At 25.3% G+C, this 27,040-nt stretch overlaps 2 protein-coding genes and 1 long non-coding RNA gene across 4 annotated transcripts in view; 1 reads left to right on the forward strand and 2 right to left on the reverse strand.

Annotated features, from left to right (window-relative positions):
* The window catches only part of LOC135925788 (unconventional myosin-Va-like), a 64,952-nt gene extending 57,803 nt beyond the window's left edge, over positions 1-7,149 (reverse strand). The window contains exons 1-4 of one of the 2 annotated variants that reach the window (XM_065461268.1): positions 7,075-7,149; positions 6,606-6,820; positions 6,451-6,559; positions 327-383 (exon numbers count right to left, since the gene is read on the reverse strand). In XM_065461268.1, the coding sequence (XP_065317340.1) occupies positions 327-383; positions 6,451-6,559; positions 6,606-6,761 (322 nt within the window). In that variant the 5' untranslated portion in view covers positions 6,762-6,820; positions 7,075-7,149. The remainder of the gene's footprint in view (positions 1-326; positions 384-6,450; positions 6,560-6,605; positions 6,821-7,074) is intronic. The other variant, XM_065461267.1, reaches the window with a different exon arrangement.
* A 2,140-nt stretch (positions 7,150-9,289) lies between these two features.
* Positions 9,290-16,759, forward strand: LOC135927587 (uncharacterized). The gene is made up of 3 exons (XR_010572119.1): positions 9,290-9,403; positions 11,608-11,761; positions 15,986-16,759. It is a non-coding gene; the product is annotated as an uncharacterized LOC135927587 (long non-coding RNA).
* A 203-nt stretch (positions 16,760-16,962) lies between these two features.
* Positions 16,963-26,149, reverse strand: LOC135926763 (28S rRNA (cytosine-C(5))-methyltransferase-like). Its single transcript, XM_065462695.1, has 6 exons — positions 26,052-26,149; positions 25,999-26,011; positions 23,356-23,471; positions 21,794-21,981; positions 18,170-18,239; positions 16,963-17,679 (listed from the first exon to the last, which is right to left on the reverse strand). Exons 1-6 carry the CDS (start codon positions 26,147-26,149, stop codon positions 17,217-17,219), a joined length of 948 nt encoding a protein of 315 aa, XP_065318767.1. The 3' UTR covers positions 16,963-17,216.
* Positions 26,150-27,040: the final 891 nt, after the last annotated feature.

Genomic DNA, 27,040 nt, shown 5'->3' on the forward strand with positions numbered 1-27,040 from the left:
AATATTTCATATTAATATGCCTTGGCATTCAACTCTTAATTTTTGCTTTCCATTTTTAAATAAAAAGCAGGGTCCTGGATCCGAATTCGGGTTCAGGAATTTTAAACTCTATTTAGCGAAAATTTGATAATAAGAACTTAATAAAAACCCGATTTTCTAAAAGATGTCGAACCCGCTCCTGGTCTATATTACCCCGCATTCGATGGGTTGCCCATAAATCGGTCTCTGTTTGGTCGGTAATCTCAAAATGTCCAACCAATTTTAATTTCTGAACTCTAATTCGGGTCCAGAACCCTGTAAAATGTTTAAAAAAATTATATTTTTACCGCAATAAGTGTAAATTTTTTTGTGCAGGCAAAATCGAGTCTTCAGGGTGTCCAGCACTTAAATGATATTTATATATATAAAATAAAAAAATTTTTGTTATAGTATAATTAAGTTTGTGTATTTAATAATATTAATTAGTAGGGCTGTGCCGATATTAAGCGTTTTCCGGAAATATCGGATCGGGCCGATACCTGTAAAACTCGATCCGATCTTTTTATTTTTCTTTTTCTTTTTTTTGTTATTTTATTTTATGTTAGGCTGTGTCCTAAATATCAAAAATTGCATAAAAACTTAAACTTTTACAATTTGAGGGATTAAAATGGCAACCGAATATTTATTAATGGAAAATATTAGAAGATATAGATATTTATGGTGCACTAGTGATCTTAAATATAGAGACATCGCTGCTAGCAAAATCAAATTAGAAGAGATTGGTAAGAACTTTCGATCTTACATATGAAGCAAATAAAGACAAAATTTTTTGGAATAAAGGCATACAATTTAATAAAACTTTAATCGTTTTTATGTTTAACTATAGCGGTGTCTATAGACTCCAAATTTATAAGAATGTAGTTGAATGTTTCCACATGCATGTGCAACATCTGACGAAATTTGTCAGGATAAGATGGAATACTATCAAATATTTTAAGAAGTCCTTGATCTCTAGAATTAATACATATAATATAAATAATGATCATATATACCAGCCTTCTAGAAATCTATGCCGTCTTCTACGCTCAGTCGTATCAACATCATAATATAGAAAATAGAAATTGGTAAGATCATTCATGATCAAACATTTTAAAATTGAAAATAAATGTATGAATCGGGACATGTTTCGTATCTCCCAAATCTCCCGTAATTTTTGCGATTCGCAAAAATTTTAATAAATTTTTTTTTTGATTTAGGACATAGCCTTATGTATATTCATTTTACATTATTAGTAATATTTTCTAAATAGATTTCTTTAAATTTTATTTCTTTTTTAAGGCTGTAGTTCTAAATCAAAAAAGAAATTTCTTAAAATTTTTGCCATCGCAAAAATTACGGGAGATTTGGGAGATACGAAACATGTCCCGATTCATATTTATTTTCAATTTTAAAATGTTTGATATGAATGATTTACAATTTCTATTTTTTATATTATTTGTTGATACGACTGAGCGTAGAAGAAGGCATAGATTTTTAGAAGGCCGGTATATATGATATTATTTATAATTAATTCTAAAGATCAAGGACTTTTTAAAATATTTGATAGTATTCCTTCTTATCCTGACAAATTTCGTCAGATGTTCCACATGCATGTGGAAACATTCAACTACATTCTTATAAATTTGGAGTCTATAGACACCGCTATAGTTAAACATAAAAACATAAATTTTATTAAATTTTGCCTTTATTCCAGAAAATTTTTTCTTTATTTCTTCATATGTAAGATCAAAGTTCTTCCCAATCTCTTCTAATTTCATTTTGCTAGCAGCGGTGTCTATATTTAAGATCACCAGTGCACCATAAATATCTATATCTTCTAATATTTTCCATTAATAAATAGTTGCCATTTTAATCCCTCAAATTGTAAAAGTTTAAGGAAAAAATGATTAAAGTTTTACGAATCGTATAACTTTTAAGAATCATGTGATTTGCGCAAAATCGAAAAAATCATTTAGGCCATCATTTTAATTTTCCATTAAAAATGGCTTATATTATTTTTTTCGTTAAATTCGCGCAAATTGCGCGAAATAATTTTTATGCAATTTTTGATATTTAGGACACAGCCTAAAATAGATTTATAGAATTTTAAAAGTTTTTGTTATAAAAATAGAAAGGAACACCCAAAGTTTTATTTATTCTAAATCTTTTTAAATAACGCCAATTTTTTTATTTATACTTTAAATAAAAGATTTTTTTTTAATATGGTAGCTGAATTATGGAAATATTTTAAAAAAGACAGAGATAATTTTGCAAAAATATATATTTTTATTATAGTCTTAATTGTAGAAATAAAAAAATTAAATTAAATTCATAATTCGATTTTTTGCATAAATATATTGATATCTAAATTACATTTGGTTCAAACGGGGGTGATTAAATATAAATGTCGGATCTGTATCGGATCGGGTTTGAAGCAATATCGGAAAATATCGGATCGGATCGGTGAAAAATCAAAATATTGACATACAAGGGCAAATTAGAGATTTTACATTAAATATAAGCAACAATAAGTAAAATAATTTTTTATAAGAGTTTATTATATTAAAAAATCCATTTCCGAATTCTCGGTATTTTAAATCTTTTTCAAAAATACTTAGCGTTATATAAAAAAAAGTTTATACATAGCAAAAAGAATAAGCAAAATATGGTTTTATTTAATAATAAACACAGAAATTCTTTAAAAAAAAAATTTTAACACAAAATTCAAGTTAAAAACTGGATATAAAGTATTCATTTTTAAAATCCTATAAATAGCATTTCAAAACTGGGTTAGTATAGTACAACTTATGTAAAATATATTAAAATAAGGTATAATAAAATGTTTTTATTTATAATAATAATTATTTAAATTACAAGCAAAAAAAGGAAAATTGATTAAAATCGTGATTTATATTCAAAAAAATTAATCATGCCAACCCTAGAAGTATTTTTTTAATTCAAAAGACATTACAAAAAAAATTTAAAGGTTAAAATTCTTGAATTTGTAAAAAATTAATCAGTCAATTTCTAGTAATAATAAATATCAGACCTGCAGACCCGGCCCTAAGCCCGGATACAGGGGCCGGGCCGTATTTTAATTTTTTAAATATATCCGGACCCCGTATATTTTAAAACCAAATATTTGAAATCGCCATTACTAGCTATAAAAATCAAAAATAAATAAAATATATTTTAAAAAAATCCGGGCAGGGCCGTGCATATGGTACCTCTGCAGGTCTCTGTTAAATATACCAGGATTAATAAAATAAATTTAACCCTTATTTATTTTTTCATGATATTTTTTCATTATATATTATATCTTTCTCTCCATTCGTTCTTTTCTTTTTTCTTCCTTCCTCCTACTGGAATATATCAAATTATTTTTTTTTTAAAGTAAATTGATGGTACCAATCTAGTCAACTATTATATATTTTAGAATTATAATTATCACAATAACTGAAGAATTTTTTTAAAAAATAATGATTATATCATATAATTATTTCACAAACACAATCATCATACCTTTCATTTTTTTCCGAAATTTATTATACATTTTATTCTAATAATAAAAAATTTCACTTTTGTGTCACATTTAATAATCTTCCTCCATTCTACTTTTGGATGATTGTTTATATTATTATATTATCGAATATTGTCATAAGATCGTTATATAATATAATAGAATCATTTTTATATTTTTTAAATTATTATAATGTAACTAATATTTAAGGTAACATTCTGTTTCTAATATCACAGACATAAATAAATATTTTTTTAAAAAAAGTGAAAACATATATTGTACATTTTTCTCGCGTGTTAAATAACAATGAATTAATTGATTGGAATGGGAAGGAGAGATTTAACATTTCCTATATATCCTTCTTTTTTTCATATAATTTTTTTTATAGTTTTTGACTTCGAAAATCAAAAGAAAATAAAAGGCTTACATTATTTTATCATGATCAAAAGGTTCTGAAATTCGTAATTTAGACGCCGGCCAGTCCTGACTAACGGGCAGGGCAGGGAAAAAAATTGTTCAAAATATTTTTTGAGGAAAGAGTAAAAATAATTACGTGCCGAAAAAGGCGATTGAAAAATTCCACGTGATGGGCCGCGCCAACCTTTATTAGTAATGCCAATAGCTAATAAAAGCCGGTATCTCGTTTTTTTTTACAATCAAATTTATACTAAAATCACTCGGATATAAGAAATCATAAATTTGTATTTATAATTATTATTATTTAATAGGAGAACATTGACATTAAAGTATTTTTAAATTTAATATATATTCATTTTATATAAAAAATTTTAAAAATAAATTATTTTCATTTTACAAAGAATTGGCATATTTTTTATTTATTTTGTAGTAAGGTAATTTAATTTTATATTTGTCCCCTCTTAAATAAATAATTATTTTAAAGGTGGTATCGTTTATTTTTAAAATAAATTTATAATTTGATTAGATTTTAAAAATAATTTATATTAAATTTAAAGGTCATTATAAAAATGACACACATTATCTGCTGCGATAAATGAATTGGAAAATTTTATTATAAATAGAGTTGTGCGATATTAAATATTGGATCTAATTTTCAAAAATGCTTGCTCAAGATTTTCGTTAAAAAAAAAATTAGCTAAAAGATTGCCGATAGAATGGTATAAAGGCGTGGAGCTATTGGCAAAGGCATAAGTAATAATATTAGTGATAAAATCTTGTCGAAATATTTAAGAAAACTACTTTAACTTATAAATATTACCCATATTTTAATAAATTAGATGATTAAATTTTTGAGAAAAATATATATAGATGTATATTTGATCATTCGTGAACAATAGTTGGCTTTTTGTTAATTTTTGTGATTGTGACATTGGTGATAGAGAGTAACTTAAAATGATATAAATATAGGTATCGGTTATCGGTTTTGTATTAATACGGATAGGTAAAAAATTTGTGGATCCGGCAAGCCCTAATTGTAAATAATTTAAAGAGTCAAAAGGCAATTGGATTGCTAGGGATTGGCAAAAACGGGTTTAGATATTTGTGAATTGAAATACAAAATATTATAAAATCAAGGCTAATTTTTTTAATAATAAATTTAAGGGCAAAATTAGATAGACTAGCTTTATTTAAAAACGATTATGTTTGGAATGGTTTGAATAAAATAGTAATAAATTATTTTTTTATTAAAATCTGAATAAATAATTCTTAGAATCAAAAACGAAATAATAGAATATTTGATGAATTATTTAGATGAGTGCTTTTATTCTAATAATTATTGTTTTTTAATAAAAATTTAATCATTCTAACAATTTTTCTTTTTAAATTTAGAGGTGCAGTAAAAAAAATTTGTCACTATATTTTATGAAATTTTTCATTTTCAAAAAACGAATTATTTAAATCAAATACTAATAGTATTTGTACAAATATGAATATTAAATTATTCTTCATACAAATAATGCACTCTTCAATTCATATTCGTTTTTGAATGTCTTAGGTGGAGTAGGTTGTAAAATATCATTGACAAAATCTATCAAAGGTAATTCAAATTTTATTCATTATCCAAAAATTATAATATTATTCAAAAATTATTCATTATTTGAATAGAAATTTTGAATGATAAATTTCAATTTAAATACCTATAAAGAAATATAAATATCATTCTATTTTTTTTTTATTCTAATCATTTTTTATCAAAACAATATAGGAAATATGAGGTCAATAATCTATTAAAATTTTGTTCAAAGATGATATGCCTAGAGTTTTTTAATTTTATTATATTAACAATTTATTTTAAAAAAAATTTTTGATGCTAAATAACTATAAATCCTGGGGAAAAAATTTAAAAACTAATAATCATTAAAATATGCCTTGGAAAATAAATAAGTATGATAAATCATTTCCATGATATGTGATTAATCAATTTTATTTTTTATACATGCCCACAATTTTTTAAAAATACAAAATATTTAAGTTGTCCAAATTAAATTTGGCTCTACTAAGCACAATTTTGCTTCTCCCAAAAACCTAATGTAATTCAATTAATTTTATAATATCCTAAATATAAAAATATTAAATCAAATTATTTTGAGTTAAAATTATGTATAACTGATAATAATATTTTTCAAGGCAGAAATTAAAAGTATTGAAATATGTTAAATAAAAACCCAATAACAATTTTGCTTCTCCCAAAAACCTAATGTAATTCAATTAATTTTATAATATCCTAAATATAAAAATATTAAATCAAATTATTTTGAGTTAAAATTATGTATAACTGATAATAATATTTTTCAAGGCAGAAATTAAAAGTATTGAAATATGTTAAATAAAAACCCAATATTGTAAAACTGAATATTATTTATATAAGCCAAATTTTTGAATAAATAATATCAAAGTTTACATTGTCTAAGCAAAAAAAAAACTGGTCAAACCTGAAGCCTCATTGAGAAAGCTCAGGGATGTTAGATCATCTTCTGATTTAAAAATGTCAGGGTTCTTCAGTTGAGGTGGATTAGCTGCATCAAATTTAACCGATTTTTCCTATAATAAGTAATGTAAAATATATATATATATGTATAAGAAATACCCTTCCATCTTCAAATTTAAGCATAAAATTATTATTTATGCCAATACTTATTATCATTGCACTTATCCATACATTTTTTTCATCTGGCAGCCATATATAAGTATCTTTGGTAAAATAAGTAGAAGTCTTGTTAAGATCATAAATAGCTAAATCCATTATTCTGATATTTAATTCTCACATAAAATAGAATGCCTTTCTGTATATATACCATCAAGCTATTTACAATTTATTCATAAAAAAATAAGTATTAAGTTAACAGATATATACATAAAATAATATTAAAAAAACTCATATAACTGCAAGTAAAAAATGATAAAAATTATTTTATGTCAATGTACACTAATGTAATAAAAAATAATATATTTAAGTTACCAAAATAATAATAAAAGTTATTTTAAGGTAATAAGAAATAACAGAAAATTTTAATTCAAAAATAAAATCTAAACGCGAATGGTTTAAAAAACAATACCTCAAAGATACAATATTAATGGGTGATATAAACAGTTTAATATGTCTTTATTAAATATGATCGTAATTTCCTTAATTGTCCACTATTATGAATATTTGAATAATGAATCGTCTCGTATTGACAACGATATCACTAAAAGGTAAACGTAACATCTGTCATATATCATGTGACTTCATAAATAATTAAACTTTTATGGAATTTGACTATTATTGTTAAGGTTAGCAGGGAGTTAGACAAGATTTAACTAAAAATTTAAGATTTTGATATATAAAAATATATATAAAATATTTTAACTTCCAAGTACAATAAATTTCTACGCTTATATAGTTTACAAAATCTATCAATTAATTTATATCGAATTATTGAGTTAATTTTATAAAACGAGTCCGCGAGGTTAAAGTTAATTTAATATAAAAAATATAAAAAATATAAAAAAATTAATCTTTTAGTTAAGATAGCGATCAATTAGGACATCACAATATTCCACCCTCTAAAGGAATTCCGCCTAGGTTCTCTTTAGACATAAATCTTTCGTGTTCAAGGAGTTTCTTATCTATTTTGATCAGAAAATCTGTCATAGTTTCCTCTTGGAAAATGAAAGTTATTTTAGTTGATAAATCTTTGGTTGCCATAATATGGTCAAATCTGCCATGGTTGTCTAAACTAATGTTTGTAATTATTATCATAAAGTCTGTTGTTCTCAATATATGGCATCATCTGAGTATTTGTTCGTAAACTTTCTTATCTTGTCTTACTCCCTCCAAATCTTTGATAAACGGTTTAGTTGTCATATGATTTTACTTTGTCATCCTTCTGTTACAATGACAATTATATGTCATTGTTCTGTTAATTATTATCATTGTTTGTTATTAAATATATATGAGAAGATTTTGAATGATTATAGAATGCAGGTATTATTTATTGAATAACGTCGTAATAAAACAAGAATCGTCGAATAATCGAAATAGAATTAATTTAACGAATTTGATAAGATTATTTGAAACAGAATAAATTAATCAAATATTGAATATTTGGAATGAAATAAATAATTGGTCGCGTTTTATTTTAATTTTATTATATTATAAATATTGCGTTTTAAATAATAGCGTTTTATATAATAATTTTTATCAATATTAATTTTCAATTTTATCTTTTTTTTTAAATATCTTTAATTGTAGCGTTTATATAATAATTTTTTATTAATATTAAATTTCAATTATTTTTATTTTTTTAAATTTTAATCCCTTGTTTTTCAATATAAACAACTTTTTCATATCATAAATTATTTTTGAATTATTTTTTCTAAAAAGAATTTTATTGCCATTTCTAATATATGATTTCCATATCATATTCTTAAAAACTTTTTTATCATCAAGATGTTTAACTTTCACCTTGTCTCTCTTAATAATAATTGTTTTACATTTCTTTATTTTCACAGTTATATTTAATTTTTTATCAATTATAAAAGTTTTTATTTCATTATTTTCTTTAATGATTATTTCCTTATTTTCTTTAAAGTTTATTTCCTTATTTTCTATAATCACAAATGTTTCAAATTTTATTATATAATTTATTTCTTTTAGTTTATAAGAATCTCTTTCATTTTGAATATTTGGTTTTAATTCAATATTTTTATGATACTAATAAATTTACAATTATAATGATAATTTCTTTTCTTATAATGCTTTATCATATTTATTGTCTAATTTTCTATTTTTATAATAATTCTCATTATTAGATTTACTAAAATTTTAATTAGAACAATTTTCTTTTATTTCTGTAGCCGATTAATAATTCCATAAATATTTTAATGTACACAATGCTTCATCATAACTTGAATCTAACTCTCTTTGTAACACTGTTTTCATGACCAAAAATAAACCATCTGGTAAATTACATATTAAGCTTAGAGCAATGATATATATAACTATAGATTGGCGATCATGCATAAAAAAACGTCCACACATTGAAATCAGCTGTAGCGCCATTTTGTAGCTTGTACGTTGATCAAATGCCTCAATAATAATAATAATTTTTAAAAATTTTCAATTATGTAAAATAATCAAATGAATCCTAACTTCAACTGTTCTTCAATTAAGTTATATTGGTATTCTCTAAAATAAAAAAACTCAACATTTAATCCAATAGTAGTACATAATATCATTAAATTACTTTCACCCAGAAATTATTCAGAGACATAGATTGCTACAAGTTAATTTAATATAAAGAATAAAAAAAATCAATCTTTTAGTTAATAGATAGCGATCAATTAGGACATCACAACATATATAAAGGACAACACATTCCAGGAGTTTTTAATAAAAATTGGGTAAGTAATATCAATTACTTTGGGTAGTATTTAAATTAAATACACAGTTCAAAAATATTTGGTTAAATGTTTTAAATTGTAAGCAAGTTATTAATCCATCTATATTATTCTTTGAATCACGGGTAGAAATGTTATGAATAAAAGGGACAAGAATATCCTGGAAAAAATGACACTGGACAAAATATCGCATAGGGATAAAAAACATCGAACAAATATCCCCAATTTTAGAAAAATTTCTATGATAATTTGGAAAGGTCATTTAAAAATGTTCTCCTTTTTTTTAGCGTTTACTTTTATTTGAAAATTGGTGTATTTTTATTTTTTAGGGTACTTTACTAGTAGTATTTATGTCCAGGAATTATTTGCCATGATTCTAATTTTTCGAATGTGCAGCTTCATATCATCACTTAGATAATTGTCGTTAAGATAAGGTGAGCATTATACTCATGAGGCCATAAGAAAATATCAATTTTTGAAGCCGATCAGAAAAAAAATGCGGAAAAACGTATCAGAAAAAAAAATATTGAAAATTTATGTGGATTGACAAGAAAAACAAATTTCTTAAAAAATATTAAATAAATAGCAATTAAGTTTTATTTATATGGTATCGCATTTTTGTTTAAATAGATAAAAAAATTTGTTTCTAGAAATGGTCCTTATCAAATTCTTTGATAAATAATTTCAAAAAATGTAAGATATACATTAATAAACAATAATTTATTTTCTAGATATAATTTTAATTAATCATAGTATAAAAAGTATAAGAATCATCTTTTCATATATAAAAACCTGAATTAAATTAGGGCTAGAAATCAAAATAAATTTTTTTACAGGATAAAATATTATTATTTTTATTTCATGAATAACAAATAATGATGCAAACATTTCAGCATAATGAAAAATCAAAGTAGAATTGTTACAGTGGACTTCAATCATTATTTTTCTAAATAACTTAATATTTTGGGTTATCTCTAATTTAAACTAGGTAAGATTTGTTATTTCTTATAAAAGATATTAGAACATACCTGGTACAAAATTTTTTTTTATAAGGTCTCATGTTAAAACTATAGATATATTTTGACACAAAAAATAGTATTGACACTTAATCTTATAGGTTTGAACTGGTATTAAAGGGTGGAGGGGGGGGGGGGTAAAAAGAATAAAAATTTGGTTTTTAAATAAAATGTAACAATTATTATAAAAGATCGAAGAAAATTCTCATTCCCAAACATTTTTATCGATCTATCTACTAGTAATATTTATTTTATAATAAGGATTCACTTTAAGATCATTAATATACTTTATTTAAATATGGCAAATAGTTCAAAGTATTGAGCCCGTCAAAAAGCCATCTACTTATATGATAAAGAGAACTAACTCCCCGTCGATATATATGCACTATAGTATATAATTAATAATCAGTTTGAGGAGTCTTTGATTGAGAATATGGGAACATTTAACCGTTGAATCAGTTCTAATTTTTTAGAATTTTTAAAAAATAAGGCAGCTTTCATTATAATTCAATTATAATTTTCCATATTTTATGAGTTTGGAAAATAATTGAAAATGCCAAGTCTTCGCTATCGTTTATAACCTCCACATCCATTTTTCCCTTTTCCTTATTTAAAGTTTCCAAATGGCATTTGGGTACAAGGTAAAGTAAAAAAAAAGAATAGTTCAAACTAAGAATAAATAAAGCATAGTGATCAGGGCCGACTGGAACAAAGGGCTTTTAGGTTATTTTTTATTCCCGTTCCGGCCAATAAAAGATATCTCGTTCCCGTTCCATTGAAAGGTTCAAAAATGCGTTCCTAAAAATATTTATTTTATTTTTACTTTTATACATTATGCTAATTTTTACATCATGTAGTATTAATTAAGACATTTTCTAAAATATTATCATTTATATTTGTTCATATAAATTTGATTGTCAAAAAGACCAACTTGGTAACAATTGTAGTTTAAATTATAGGATATTGTAATATACCATTCATACATTATGATTTAATTAGATATGGCTATAATGATTATATATATTCCAAACACCTATGCATCAATTATAATTTTCGCAATCAATTCTATATGTTTAACAACCTTGTGAATGTATGTATTAAAGATTGAATAAACTAGTGAATGTATAATTCAGTATAAGCGGATTAGTTTAATTATGTAATAAATTAAATTTTTATTATTATTGTTTACAGAACTTCTAAATGGCTACAGAAACTTTATCCATAGCACCAATTCCTATCTTGTTCCATATTTTCCCCAAGTAACGTTTCAGAAACGTACTGTTCCATGTCCCTGAAAGCAAATATAAAAATGAACCCCCACAGTTACGATCGACTGCTTGTTAAAGTATTTATTCTTATTTTTATTCATATTGGGAAAATAAAGATCTTATAATAAATGTACAATATCTGTATCGAATTCATTCTGGTAAAATAAATATCAAAAGTTTTTGAAAGAGCCTGAAAAAGGTTTCACAATTGATAATTGTATACAGGTATTTATTTATGATATTCTAGAACTATATATAATAATTTTATATATGGAATTAATACAATTTTATATAGAATTACTATGATTTTAACAATACAATTGTAAAAATATATGATTATCGTGTCATACATATAAGTTTTTTCTTAATTAAAATTATAATAATGTATTACACATCCTTTTAGACTTGTAGAAAATATAAGAAAAAATATATAAGATTATGACCATCAAAATGAATAGTGCTGTTAAACGGCTAAGCTGAGTTGACAGCCGAAATTCTATCGAAGTTGTGAGTCCCAATGCTCACTTCAAATTGAATGGTTCAATGACCTACATGAGATTTTTTATCACATTGTTAAACGGCTGAGCTAAAACGATTTAGCCTAAGTTCTATTCAAGTTTTGATATGACTTAAAGCTTAAGGATATCTACAGAAAATATTATAAATTGAACTGGTTTAATCTTTTTTTCGCTAATAAAAAAATGTAGAATGTGATAAACAAGGTATAATATATCTGTTTTAAAATATGTCACTTAGCTTGAGACGTCCCATTTTCGTGATCAGATTTTAATAATATTTTTGATATTGGATTCACTAAATATATTTAAAATTATATGAAAACATATTTTTTTTATATCAACCTCTTACACATTGGTGTTATAAGCAGGGTTGCCATGTCTCCCCCCATCAGCCGGAGACTCCTGCAATTTTTTAATTTACACGCAGACATATCTCTCCCGCAAAACTACAACTATTTGAAATCTCCCGCAAAAATCTACCGCTATTTTTTTTAAAGTATTTTAACGTTTTTAATATATAAATAATAATTTTGAGAGACATTAATTGATTATTTTTATATTTTTAAAATAAATTTTAAATATTTATTCGAAAAACATGTATAGTTTGTAAATTTCTTTCTATCCTGGTTTATTTTTATCCAATAATAAATCTACATCATTTCATTCATATAAGTCAGTACAGGGAAGTATATCAACATCGATTGCAATACAAAAATATTCTCAAAAATAGTAAATAATACATATGCAACTACATTTGCGAAAATCGTATACATCTACCATGTAGTTCACAGAGCTATATCATCACAATGTGGGTCGAATCTTTTTCTCATGATATTTAACGTCTCCAAAATAAGTGCAAACCTTACTTGTTGGCAGAACAAAAATGAGCAAGGCTATCACAAGTGTTACCAGAATCCTAGAAATCAATTCTAGACCATTTGAAAGATGGGCATCCATTTGCTTTTCTAACAGCTGCATCTAATAAGGGAAATATTAAAAAATTTACCTCGATCCTTCGCTATTTCAACAAGAATAAGAACATTTCAATAAAACTGTTAAAATTTTTTCCTCGAATAGTGAAAAACCCAACAATGTAGTTAGTCACATAATGGTAAATATAGCTGATTCTGGGTTATCAATGATTTGCATGTCAGCTTTCTGCGCTGATAATGCCTCTGAAAATTTTCGCAAAAACCAAAGTTACCGAATTAAGGCAGAACAATAATGAATTAATACCAATTGGCTGTATATGCCATATACTACATAATTCTTACAAGGCAATAAATGTACTAATCTGTGGATGTCGAAATAATTGTGATGAAATGTTTTAACGAATTTAGTCATCAACTAAAAGATTTAATGAATTAAAAGAGTTGGTGAAGTGGTTTGACTTGGAATGGTGTGAGTTGTTGCGATATATACCTATCAGGTGGTTGTCATTAATACCTGCCATCGATAGAATTTTAAAATTTTACAAACCCTAAAAAAATACTTCTTAAATAAATATTTTAAAAGCTGTCCGAAAATTTTAAAAAATTTTTTCGAGTATGAAATGGCAGAAGCATATTTGGGATTCGTTTCACATGTAGGAAATCTACTTGATGCAGTTAATATTCAGTTGCAATCAGAATATTCTTTATAAAAAAAATTCACAAAATCATGCTATAGCTTTGTTCATATCTACAATTAAAAATTGATAATAAATTTTATGGCGCTATTGCTAAAAATATTATATTAAAATGTTCAAATAATACTCTAATTAATACATTTTTAAATAAAGCAGATATTTTTATTGACAATTTTAGAATATTTACAATCAAAATTTGATTTTAATAACTCTATTTATAAATGTATAAATATTATGACCTTGGAACAGAAACCATCAATGAATGGTTTTTAAAATTTAATAAATATATTAAAAATACCGAAAGACATTGATTTCTTGTTTGAGGAGATTGAATTCTCTCTATTTTTTATGATTCGCCAAAATACTTTAAGTTAGATAGTCTAAAAGCAGAGGAGAAATGGGTAGAATATTTTCGTAATAACGATAAATCCCCATGCTTAGAAAAAATATGAGAGTATGTATTCTCCTTACCTCATTCTAATGCCTCATCCGAGCGCTTTTTAGCCTGATGAGGACTGCCGGGAAAAAGGAGAGAAATCGGATTGCTTTAACATTAGAGGAGCTAATGGTTATACAAATATATAATATGTCATTATAGGAATTTTATAAATACCTCAATAACGACGGTAAACATTTAGTTCTATTATTTAAATCTCAAATAAAATATAATTAAGTTTTAGCAATGGCACCATAAAATTTATTGTCAATTTTTAACTGTAAAGATGAACACATCTGCAGCATAATTTTGTGAATCTTTGTTAAGATTATTCTGATTGCAACTACACATTAACAGCATGTAGTAGATTTCCTACATGTGAAATCATTTCTAAATATACCTTTGCCATTCATTATTGAAAAAAAATTTCAAAATATTAGGACAGCTTTTATAATATTTATTTAAGAAATATATTTATAAAGGTTTATAAAATTTTAAAATTCTATCGATGGCGGGTATTAGGAACATATCGCAACCAACATTGTGCTGACTCAATTCTGTAAATATCTGTTTTTACCAAATTCACTCCACCTATTATTTTAATTATCAGATCATAAAGCTGACATGCAATTTATTGATAATCTCGAATCTGCTATATTTACCATTATATGGTTAGCTATGTCTTTGGATGTTTTACTATTTGAGGGGAAAAAATTTAATAGTTTTATTGAAACGACCTTAATTTAGATGAAATAGCGGAGCTTATTAGATGCATCTATTAGAATTGCATATGTATGCCCATTTTTCAAATCGTCAAGAATTGACCTCCTGGATTTAAGTCCTAAAACATTGATGATTGCCTTGCTCATTTTTGTTCTACAAGTATAGTTTTCATTAATATTAGAGTCGTTAAATATTATGGGGAAAAGATTCTACCAACATTGTGATGATAAATATCTCTGTGAATGTTGTACTACAAGATAAGTGATTACAATTGCCGCAACTGTAGTTTCATCTGTATTATTTCTTATTTTAGGAGTACCTTATTATGTATTTAAGCGTGATAATTAAGCCACACACACGGTAGATTTCCAATTGCGGTTGTTTTGTGGGACATTCGTATAAAATATATTTTTAATTGTAAAATTAAAATCATTTTTTTTTATAAAATTTTATCTTATTTACATTCTTTTATATTTAAAAAAGATCGTTGGTTTTTTTATAAATTAATATATTTTAATAAATCAAGATGTTATTTTATTTTGAAAAATAGTTACCAACTTTGTATTTATATAAACTAAATAATAATAATAACAGGATAAATACAATTCAAAATCCAGGCCGATGGCCCGCAAATTTTTTGCAATTATTATTTTCTACCGGAATTTTTATATTTCTCCCGCAATTTGAAAATTTTCTCCCGCAATTTGAAAATTTTCACTTGGCAACCCTGGTCATAATGAAAGACTCATTTTTAAATTTTATAGTAAATTAAAAGATTATTTTTTAGCCAGAATTCAAAAATCGATTCCAAAGCATTAATAATATAATAGCGTTACATCAGCGCCTACATGAGTGCGGGAGGGGGAGGGAGTAGATGTAGTTTGCTTCTTGCATTTTATTAGCGGGTTATTTGAAGTGGTATTTTATGACTCCGTGTAAAATTTCCACTTTTTAACAACAATACAAAGTACCTCCTACCTTTTATATAACAATTAAGACCAAATTCTCTCCAAGGAAGCAATCCCTGGAGAAGTGATATATCTCATAGCATAGCTTGGTGCAGACAATGGTCTTTTCGCTATATCAGAGGTCGAACTTTCTTATATCTACATTTTGCCAATGACTCCTGATCGAAATTCCGCAAGATTGGCTAAAACTCCGGTATCAAGATTAAATTCTACAACTAGGGCATATATTCAAATATTAAGAATTACAAATATTCCAGGGATAAAATATTTAACCTATTAATTTTTTTAAATGTTTATAAATAGAGCTGCTCTAACTTGATTACTATTTTTCAAATTCTATTATAATTAAATTTTTCCTAAGTTGCGTTAATTTGTAAACTTAATTACTTTCATTATAAGCTAAAATGTTTTTGAATGAGAACACCCTATTTTGATTTGTTTTAAGTATTTGGAGGCTTTGTTATTTTTCGTATTTTATTCTCGATTTTTGTTTATTTGGGTTGTTTTTTTGACTATTTAGCCGATGCTAAATAGCGGCCGATCTAGGGCACAGCCTAAAGGGAGTTTTCTCATAATAAAATTGATCGAACATGCAACAAAATTATTATAATCCAAGTTTATTTTGTTATTTTTGTTAACGTGCAATAATTTTTTGGCTTATAACAATAGCGCGTATATTTTACTTTCGGATTATATTTAACTGCTAGTGGGTTAAATTGTGAGACTCATTATGAGTCTTGTTTATTTCAGTGTGATCATATTAATTATTATTTTCATTTATAATCCAAATTATATTTATTAAAAGCCGAAAATTTACAGTATTCATATTTTTAATTCTTCTTTTTCAAAATAAAATTGTAATTATTAAAGACCTTAAACGTGTACAATATTTCATTAAAAGAAAAATGAAATAAAATAAATAACTAAGAAGATTAGTTCGTAAGTTCTAAAGGGATTTAGCAGATAATACAATTTTTATAAAGAATTCTACTAAGCGGCACTTGCATGAATAAAATGGAAACTTCAAATATCTATTTTTAAAAAAAAATATTCGAATTTGTACCAGTACAGAATCCAGAAAAATTTTGTTGGCCCAGAACCATTAAAAAATACCAAAAAAATTTATAAATTTTTCCAAAGCTTCACCTATATTTTATCATGTAAATTATTAATAAATTTCGTTTTTTTGAGTATGCATACAACACGATACAAATGATTGTAAAAATAATATCAATTTAGACATAGTAAAATATAAAATTTTTATTTTATGAGAGCCACTTTTCTCTTTATAAAAAGTGCCACGAAAAACCCGTTCTCTATTATCTCAAAATTTTCAAGGTATTCGGGATCGATGGCTACATCATCATTTTTCTGTTTTTTGATGGCAGATTTAGATTTATTCTTAGAGAAGTGTTCAGTTTTATGAGGTTTGAATGGTACAGTTCTGAGACATTTTTCATAAAATGTCCGCAATTTTTCTAGTTTTTGACTATTTTCGGGGTGAAAATTTTCGTGATAATACGAACCCCTGAGAGTAGGAAACTCCTTCATCATAACGGGAGCTAAATAAAAATCCTGTCGAACGTTTTTGTAAACTTCTTTGATCACCGATTCATTTTCTTCGAAATTTATGGAACAGGTGGAATAAACGACTTTTTTAACGGCTGGAAAACTAAAAGCGTGGAGTAGAATTTTGCTCTGGAAAGTGGCTAGACGAGAGATTCTATGAAAGATAGAAAAAATAATATATTGAATCTATATAATTAAAAAATGAGTATTATGTAAAATCAAATCCATAAGAGACCTGCACGTTTGGCCCATGATATTATGTTGATTTTATTAATAAGCCAGGCTTAAAAATATTATTTATTTTTTTTTACAAAATTAGGGCCGCATCAAAAATTTAAATTAAAACAATTAATACTAGCTGGGAAATCATATAAAAGATCTTTTAGCATTCATTTGCTGCTCATATCGTCAATTTCCTTTTGAAACAATTTACAAAATTATTTAAAATAATGAAATCATAAAACTCTGGCCATATAGCAAATAAAATCTGCATGAAGTCCACAAAATTATTTTAAAAAAATATATAGCTGGCCTGAAATTTGATAAAATTAATCCGGGCATGTCGGAGCCTAAAAATTCAACTTCTGCAGCTCTCAGATATATATATAATAATTTTGAATCACATACACTTATTTTAAAATAACCTATCTGGGCAATTCAGTCCATTTAGAGCATCCGAAGAAAGTGATTGTGTTTCTACCCTTTTAAATATACCTATTTTTGTAAAAACATTTTTTTTTAGATATAACAAGATAGTAATACCCTTAAAATTCATTATTATAATGAGTACTCACAGATTGCTAATTTAAGTATTTTAATTTAAACAGTATTAATTTATAGGATTAAAGTTTTAGATCGAGTCTTAAATATCTAAATTATTATTATATTAGTTTTATAGAATCAAAACTAACGAAGTGAAATTGTTAGAATCTCGATAAGAACTTTATTTGGGGGTTTATTTAATTTAAATTTTTGGCGATTGTTTTATGTTAAATATAGGGAAGTTCGTTAGACATTAAGTGATAAAAGAGATAATGCTATACGAATGGTGGGAAACTTTAGTATATTGAACATATTATAAAAGGACAATTACGAAGTAATTTTAGTTCATATATTGTGTTTTCCAAAACATGTCTGTCAAGTTAAGCAAGGCATGGAAACTTACAATTTTATCCTCTTCAATCAACTAGCATTGAAAAGCTTTTTCATATTTAGATTATCTTTGAAACAACGATGGAGACTGCTTTTTCAGCATAATGCAACAAGCAAGGTTAGGCAAATTTAGAAAAAATTTACAATCGAATATAAATACAAATAGATTTAATATTATTTGAATTTAAATACAAATATGTTTAAAAAATGTATTTTAAATACTAAATACCTACAAAAAAGTGTTTAAGTACGAATACTTTTTAGAAAAAGATTTTATACCAGCATAATGTTTGGCTATATAATTTTTTTTTAAAACTATTTAACCAGGAAATTACAGGAGTAATTAATATACAGTTATATTATAACATATGTAAAATTCGATATTAACATAATATAAAACATCATCTATCCATAGTGAGAACACTCAGATATTGAAATGAAATAAGGAGTCTATCATTAAGATAATTAGAATTCTAATTTATTATTTGAGCGAGATGATAAATCGAGATATTATATTTAATTTACATCAGAGACCTGCTGGCCCAACCCACATATTTCATTTTTTTAAATATAGGTGAGGCTGGGCCGGACCTAAAACTTTTTTAAAAAAATATTTAGCAGGCCGTATATTTTAAATTGTCATTATTAGCTAGAAAAATTAAAAATAAATGTAATACATTTGTAGAAAATCTGGGCAGGGCAGAAAAATTTTTAAAAAATCTGGGCCAGGCAGTGCAAATGGTACTTTTATAGGTCTCTGATTTACATACTAAATTACATATTTATTGTAAGATCTTTCTTACTAGATAGGCTAAAAGAAAAATAAGATATTTTAAAGAATGGGAAACTCTTCCAGATATTCTGAAAAAAATATCTTAGGAACATCATATCTTAAAAAGAAATACTCTGTAGAACTGGAATTTATATCTTCCATCATATTCAAAAAAATCATTTCTTCATTTTCATTTTGAATATCGCTTCATTTTAATGAAATAGGAAGAAAGTAAGGCTGTGCCGATCCACATATTTTTCACCGATCGATCCGATATTTTCCGGTATTGGTTCAAACCCGATCTGATACCGATACCAATCCGATATTTATACTGATTTTTTATCATCCCCATTAACCAAATGTAATTAAGAAATCAATATTTTTTAAGCAAAAAATCGAATTATACATTTAATTTTATTTTTTTTATTTCTACAATAATTAAAAAAAGCTTACGGATATTGGTAGTATAAATGAATTTTTCTTTATTCCTCCCTGTGAATTTAGAATTCCGCAGATAACACATTTTGCAAAATTATGTTTGTCGTTTGTAAAATATTTCTATAATTCAGATACCATATTTTAAAAAATTCTTTTAAAGTATAAATAATAAAATTGGCGTTATTATTTAAAAAGATTTAAAATAAATAATTGGGTGTTCCTTTCTATTTTTATAAAAAAAACTTTTAAAAAATCTATTTAAAAAAATAAATAAAATTTAAGGGGTTTGTGCATTTGCATTGTTTAAAAAAAAAATTTATTAGAAAATATTATTAATGTAAAGTAAATATACATAAAATAACAAAAAAAAGAAAAGCAAAAAAATCGGATTGGATCGGTTTTTACAGGTATCGGCCCGATCCGACATTTTTTAGAAACATTAAATATCGGTGCCGAACCGATCCGATATTTAATATCGGCACAGCCCTAGGAAAAGATAGGATCATAATGTTTTCCGCTAACGCATTTCACAAAATTAATATTTAATAAATAAAATGTGGATTTTACATTTATAATTCAAATGATAAAAAATTTATTAAGATACAAATGGCAAATAATCTCTAAATTATTCAAATAAATATAAAAAAGTGTTTACACAGTATTCACGAGACTGCCCAACCCTGGCAACAGGTAAACTTAATAGATTCAGTTAAAAACGTGGATTGAAAGAAAAGAAAAGTTTTTTTAAAATTGAAAAATAATCAATTTGAATATTAATATGGCTTATATTTAATAGTATAGGATTAAAACTGAAATGCTGAGAAAAATTCTTAAACACTCAGAATCAGATTTAATACTTAATGCCCAGAAAAAAATAGTAAATAATCCAAAAATATTTATTAATGTTCAGATAAATAATTTAATTGCCCTAAAAAAATACTATATGCTCAGGCATAAAACTGAAATGCTTAGATTAAAAAATGAATCGCTAAGGACTATTTACTTAATTGTTCAGAAATACTTTTCCTTATTAGTACTATTGATTTTAAGAATTTGTATACAATTATAAATTTTCAAAAAAAATATTGGACTCTTACGTTTCTCATGGACTACTTACTGCACCCTATAATTTCAATGAAGATGTTATCTCTGGCTTCTCAAAATAAAAATTACAAGTTACGAAGGCTTATTTTAAAAATGAATTATTTGATGTAAATATGGTTTTGGTTAGATAAAAATGGAGTAAATTAAACATCTGGGAATCTTTTACATAACACCCATGTTTGAAATGGTAGAAAGTCAGAAAGTCTCTAGACATAGTGATGAGTAAAAATTACAATGTTATCAGTAGATCTTTATATAAGCGTTTATAAGATTCCAATATTGAAATATTATGTTAGAATTTTTAGTCTGAATAATAGTCATAATTATAGATACAATAAATTTCTCTTTTTCGAAATATAACCCTAGAAGTTTCTCAATCCCAGAGCACTCACTTTGAAGAGGTAGAGTTACTATCATCAATGTAAAAATCGATTTCCTTATTAAGTCGCTATATTTTGTTAAATTAACCCCTAACCCTACCTTACCCACTCTGAAGAGATGAGTATCACCCTACCTTACCCACTCTGAAGAGATGAGTATCAATATAATTAATTGATCTTTAAATTAGCATTTATTTGATATCCAAGTTGAGATATTATGCTAGAACTTTTTCTAAACCCCTCCCTCTCTAATTTTATCTACTTCGAAGATGTAGAGTATGAAAATTAATCTTTTATTCGCTTTAATTTAATAAAAAATTCTGAGCGTTTCAGTTTTTATTTTGTGCGAAATATAAATATAATTTATTTTTTGACAAACTGTGTCATATATTACAACTATAAATTAATATAAATAAAATTACCGCTGCCAGTGCATGAAGGATCTACCAAAATATAACGAACGTTTGAGAAGCGTGGATCAAGCGGGTTTAAAGATGTAAAATCGTCCTGGATGCACATGATGTTTTCCGATTCCTTGATTCCGAATTTAGGTAATCTATTCTTTATCACCTTCATTCTGTTTGAATCTTGTTCAACGGCGTATATCAAACTTATAAGGAAAATTTTTTAATATACTATGATAAAGCATTATTTTTATTTAAAGACAAAATGCCATAACAACATTTTAAAAATTATTATATTTTTTAAATTTCCGACTGGGAAATTTTTTTCCATATATCCAACCTGACCCAAGAATGCGTTTTAAGAGATCGGATTTTTCAGACCTCCAACTTAAGATGTAAGATAAGTGAATATCATTAATTATTAAGGGAAAATATTATTTCATAGATCAAAAAAAATATAATGTAAAATGAATAATACAATATTCAATTAGGCAAATTACTTTAATCCCCCTAAGAGAGATAGGGTTCGAATTAAAAACTCGTTCAATTTTTCAAGGTGGGCATGAAATGACCAAAGAAACTATAGAAAAATAAAAAAAAATTTTACTTCTTAAAATAATATTAATTTCCCACAAAAAACAATTTTTTTTTCTTATTTAATTATTTTAATTGTCATAAAGCGTCTGAAAAAGAATGTTTTAAAAATATTTTAAGAATACAATATTAGGCCATTTCCAGACAGAACGCTTTTCCAGAGCGGTTTTTGGGTAATGTTACCTGCAATCTTTTTTTATTTCCAAACAAAGGGAAAGGATACTAACTTGACGAATTTATTTTTTTATATAATGTAATATTTAAAAAAAAAAGAATCCAAATCCCCATTTTTTTAATCGTTTAATCGTAAATAGAAAACAAACTGGTTCAATTTTAATAACGATTAAATGGCATCTTGAAATGTGGCTCAGGCATGTTTTTTTAAAATAGTATTATATATAAAAAATTAATTCATCAAGTTAGTATCCTTTAAAAAAAGATTGCTGATAACATTGCCCAAAAACCGCTCTGAAAAAACGTTCTGTCTAGAAATAGCCTTACGAAAAATAATAAAATAGGTTTGTAGATTGCTAAAAAAATGTTTAAAATTAAAAATTGTTTTAGCTTTTAAAAAACAAAGTCCGAGTCTGTCTGGCCCGAATATTTTTTTCGAAGAATTTTGATACCCATGTCTGTCTGGCCTGAGTGTCAGGCTGTATCCAAAATATTAAAAAACTAAATTCCCAAACTTTCGAAACTTTATAAAAAATAAATAAATATACTATTTTAAAAAAACAAGATCGTATGTGAAATTTTATATAATTCTAGAAAATTTTATACATTTCAAAAATTTAACATATGATTTCATTAAAATTTGCGGAAGTTTGGAATTTTTTAAAAAGATTTTGGTCATAGCTTAAAAATTTATTTAATAGATTTTAATATTTTTATAATTAAAGCTTACTATTTCATGTGTTACTATATTTTTTGTGAACTAATAATAAATTTTTTAAATTTACAATAGGATTTAAAAATAAAATATTCACCCAGTATTTTTCATGATCGAAGCTAAATGACTTGTTTTGTTGCCCGGAGAAGCACAAGCATCTATTACAATAGAGTTTTCTGGTGGATTCAAAATATGGGCTGGAATACAACTAAACTGTTTCGTTACATTAAAATGTAATTATAATAATATATTTAAAATTATAAAAAAAATATATACATCAAATATGAATTTAAAATTAGGAATTATTAACAATTTTAAGGGCACTATTGCAGAGCTAAAAATATATTAGGCGTTGGTGGTGGCTGGAGAAAGTCAATAAGAGTTTTTGCAAGGATACGTATGTCTGCAAAAAGTGTAAATTGAAATATTTTTTCAAATAATAAAAGAGAAACTGGAGTCGAATTATGCATAAAGTCGGAATTGAGTAAAAAAAAACAAGGAATTGTGGGAATGTAGTTTAAGGTCTAATCAAGGGGGAGGGGGAGTTGGCTTTCATTAATCGAAAGGTAAATGATTATGTGATAATAAACAGATTTAAACATAGTAGGAAAGGAGATTAGGTATTTGGGAAGATGGAAAAGAAGATTGGAAGTGGGCAACTTTCAAAAATTTTAAATGCAGAGAATAAAAAAAGGTAGGTAAGTGATTGCTAGACCCCCAGAAGGTATCGACAAAAAAAGGCTAAACTTGCATATAATACTAAATAATAAAATAAAATCTACACCACTCTATGAAACATGATAGAAGGTTATATAAATTCAATTTTCCAAAACTATAGACGATGTGGGTGTTAGTAGAACTACAGCTAGGTGATATTTAATATTATGGGAAAATGTGATTGAGACAAAATTATGAAAAGTAGTGTCCATCTATAATAATCTGTATGAATTTAAAGTGAGAACTATGATTAGTGTAGTATTAGTGGTAAAGAGACACAGAATTTATGCTTATTTGATGGTAATCTTTAGAGGCACGTGACAAAGATTCAAGGAAAACTTTATGGTGATGTTTAATATGTAAAGAAAGGGCATGCAGGAGTGAAATGTGAATATAAAGGATTGTATAATAGTAGTTAGACAATATTGAGGAACAAGTGAGAGCATCTATAGGTCTTGAAGTAAAAATAGGTTTGTGTCATTGGTTAGACTTTTTGTTTTTAGTATTTACATAAACGATAACTAAATATTTGGGGTTAGAGGTGTGATTGATGTTATGTGACATGTTTAACAACATTTATGGGGTGTACTGAGAAATATGCATGATGCATTTTTATTAGTCAAATAAAAGAAAATGCTTCTAAAATGAAAATACATGCTATAGATCGGGGATGAGACTGTTTTGAATGGTTTAGAGTGTTAGCCCAAAAAGAGTGAGGAGAAATTGTTGAGAGTAATGGAAATGTAAATTCTTAAATAGATTTTAGACAAGTTAAAGAAGAATAATGTTAAGAAGGCAAAGGCATGGGAAAACTTAAGTACTACTAATATCAATGATAAGCTTTGAAAGCTAATTAAGGTGGTAAAAGACTGGAGAAAAACCAAACCAAGCAAATTGTAAAAAGAGTGGAGCAATTGATGTGCAAGGATATAGAGGAAACCTCTTATAGAAATTTGGGATTTGATTATGATATTAATAATTCATTTTAAATGGAGATAGTCACTTTCCAAAATAACGTTAACAATATTAAATGGAATTGCTGAGACTGGAGTCATGGTGGCATTAAATAGGTATAAATGAATATTAAATGAGTGTGTGGCTATATTAAAATAGGTGATAGGATGATAAAGAAGATATATTCATATTATTTAATCTTACACTTCTAGGGTTGGCTAAAAATTTTATTTTATTTTTAGTCCTAAACCTAATTTTCAATCGAAAAATACAAAAAACACATTTATCACAGAAAAATTCTAATTATCATCTAATGTTAATAAAGGCTCCAAAACCATTTTAAAAAATTCAAAAAGTTTCAAAACTTTTTCAAATTTTAATGAAATCATGTTAAATTTTTGTAATCAAATTCCTAGAATAATGTTTTGGACATATTTTTATTTTTATATTTAAAATAGCTTATTTATTTATTTTTATTAAAGTTTCAAAAGTTTGTTAATTTAATTTTTTTGTGGTTCTAGACATAGTCAAAAAGGGAAACATTTATTTTATTTTTTAGATTCTTCTACATATCTTCTAAGTGCACATTGATTTTTTAGAAATTAGCCATGCCCTGAAAATTTATTTAAATAATCAAACACCCTGAGATTTCAGGCAAGTTTACAAAGCTCTGGTTATTATTATAATTAATACCTTAATATATAATATTAAATAGTTATAATCATTGACATAAAGGAATGACTGTAATTAAATATATTATGTACTTTATCTTGAATAATTAAACAACCATCTTTATACAAATCATTTTCATGTAAATCACATTTTGGTGAAAATATATATAAATTAGGAATATTTGTATCTTTAAAAAATTTATTTCTATTTCGATAATCTTTGTAAAAATGTCTAAATTTGTTTATTACATTTAATGAATGGATATATGATTCACTTTAGATAATCAAACTGCTTTGTATAAAGGTCAGACACAAAGATACTTAGATAAAAATCTTGGTCAGTTAATTTTTTAACAGCCAAATATTCCTTTATTTTTATAGTATTGATTCTTACATACTTTAGAGTCTGTGCTTTAATAAATTATAAAATATACATTATGAAAATATGCACTTGATATTGCCTCCATATTTATTGTATATAGAGCTTTTACTATAAAATATCCTTATAATAAAATTTTTATATATTGCTAAGCTACTTTTCTGTTTCATTTTCTTGAAAATAATTAGCAAATTATGTTCCCTTAATTTTTTTAAAAGTAAATAAGATTTTCCAAAGCCAAAATAATATTCATATATAAAAACTTTTAGCAAATATTTTGATATCGTATCATGTTTGATAATTTGTGACTTTATTATATTATCTATTTTATGAGCAACTGCAAAATAACTGCATAATAAAGCCATCAATTTTCTTTTATCCTATTATATATATTATTTAATATCATAAAAATATATAAAACTTTAATGGAACTTTTATAAACCATATTTTTAACACTCTGTTTTGTTTTATGAATAACATCTACTATTTTTCCACATTCTTCGTAAAAATTTTCCTCATACATATTTATAAAAGTAGCTATATAACACGTTGATGACATTTAATGAATATTGACGTTTAATTTAAGCTAAATTGGCGATAAATTGCATTATAAATTTCATAAAGGTCTAAAATATTTTAAAAAAGTATTTGCAGCTATTTCTCACTTTTATTTTAAATTTATTTCTAATGATATTTACTTTAAAATTCAGGCCTGGTTTCTTTGATTTGATAATATCTATAGAGGGTGGAGGATGTGGTGCCATATCTAAAAGCATAATAAATTCTCCCAGAAAATAATTTACCCTATAGTCTTTGGCATTATAGGTAAATATTTAACAACTTAACTTATATCTTTTCTACATATTAAATTAGATAGCGGCAGTAACGGCAATACTTTATTTAGCTTATAAATATAATAAAACGACTACGACTATGTAATAATACGACTACTAATTTTAATAAACAACTACTACTTTTTATTTTAATTTATTTCAAACATCGAATTTTATTAAATACATAAATTAGAGTTTTTTAAAAATTATAATTGAATAACTTATTCA

The sequence above is a fragment of the Gordionus sp. m RMFG-2023 genome, chromosome 3 (assembly GCF_954871325.1).
Source record: "Gordionus sp. m RMFG-2023 chromosome 3, tfGorSpeb1-WG-v2, whole genome shotgun sequence".
Lineage (NCBI taxonomy): Eukaryota > Metazoa > Nematomorpha > Gordioida > Chordodea > Parachordodidae > Gordionus > Gordionus sp. m RMFG-2023.

Bases quoted from the DNA above. Each gene is read 5' to 3' on its own strand.
- LOC135926763 (XM_065462695.1), bottom strand. From the start codon at position 26,149: ATGAAACAGAAAAGTAGCTTAGCAATATATAAAAATTTTATTATAAGG. The intron at 18,240-21,793 runs GTAATTTTATTT...TTACAAAAATAG, and splicing joins TCCTTCATGCACTGGCAGCG to GTATATTTAAAAGGGTAGAA. The intron at 17,680-18,169 runs GTTATTTTAAAA...TATCTTTCATAG, and splicing joins GGACTGAATTGCCCAGATAG to AATCTCTCGTCTAGCCACTT.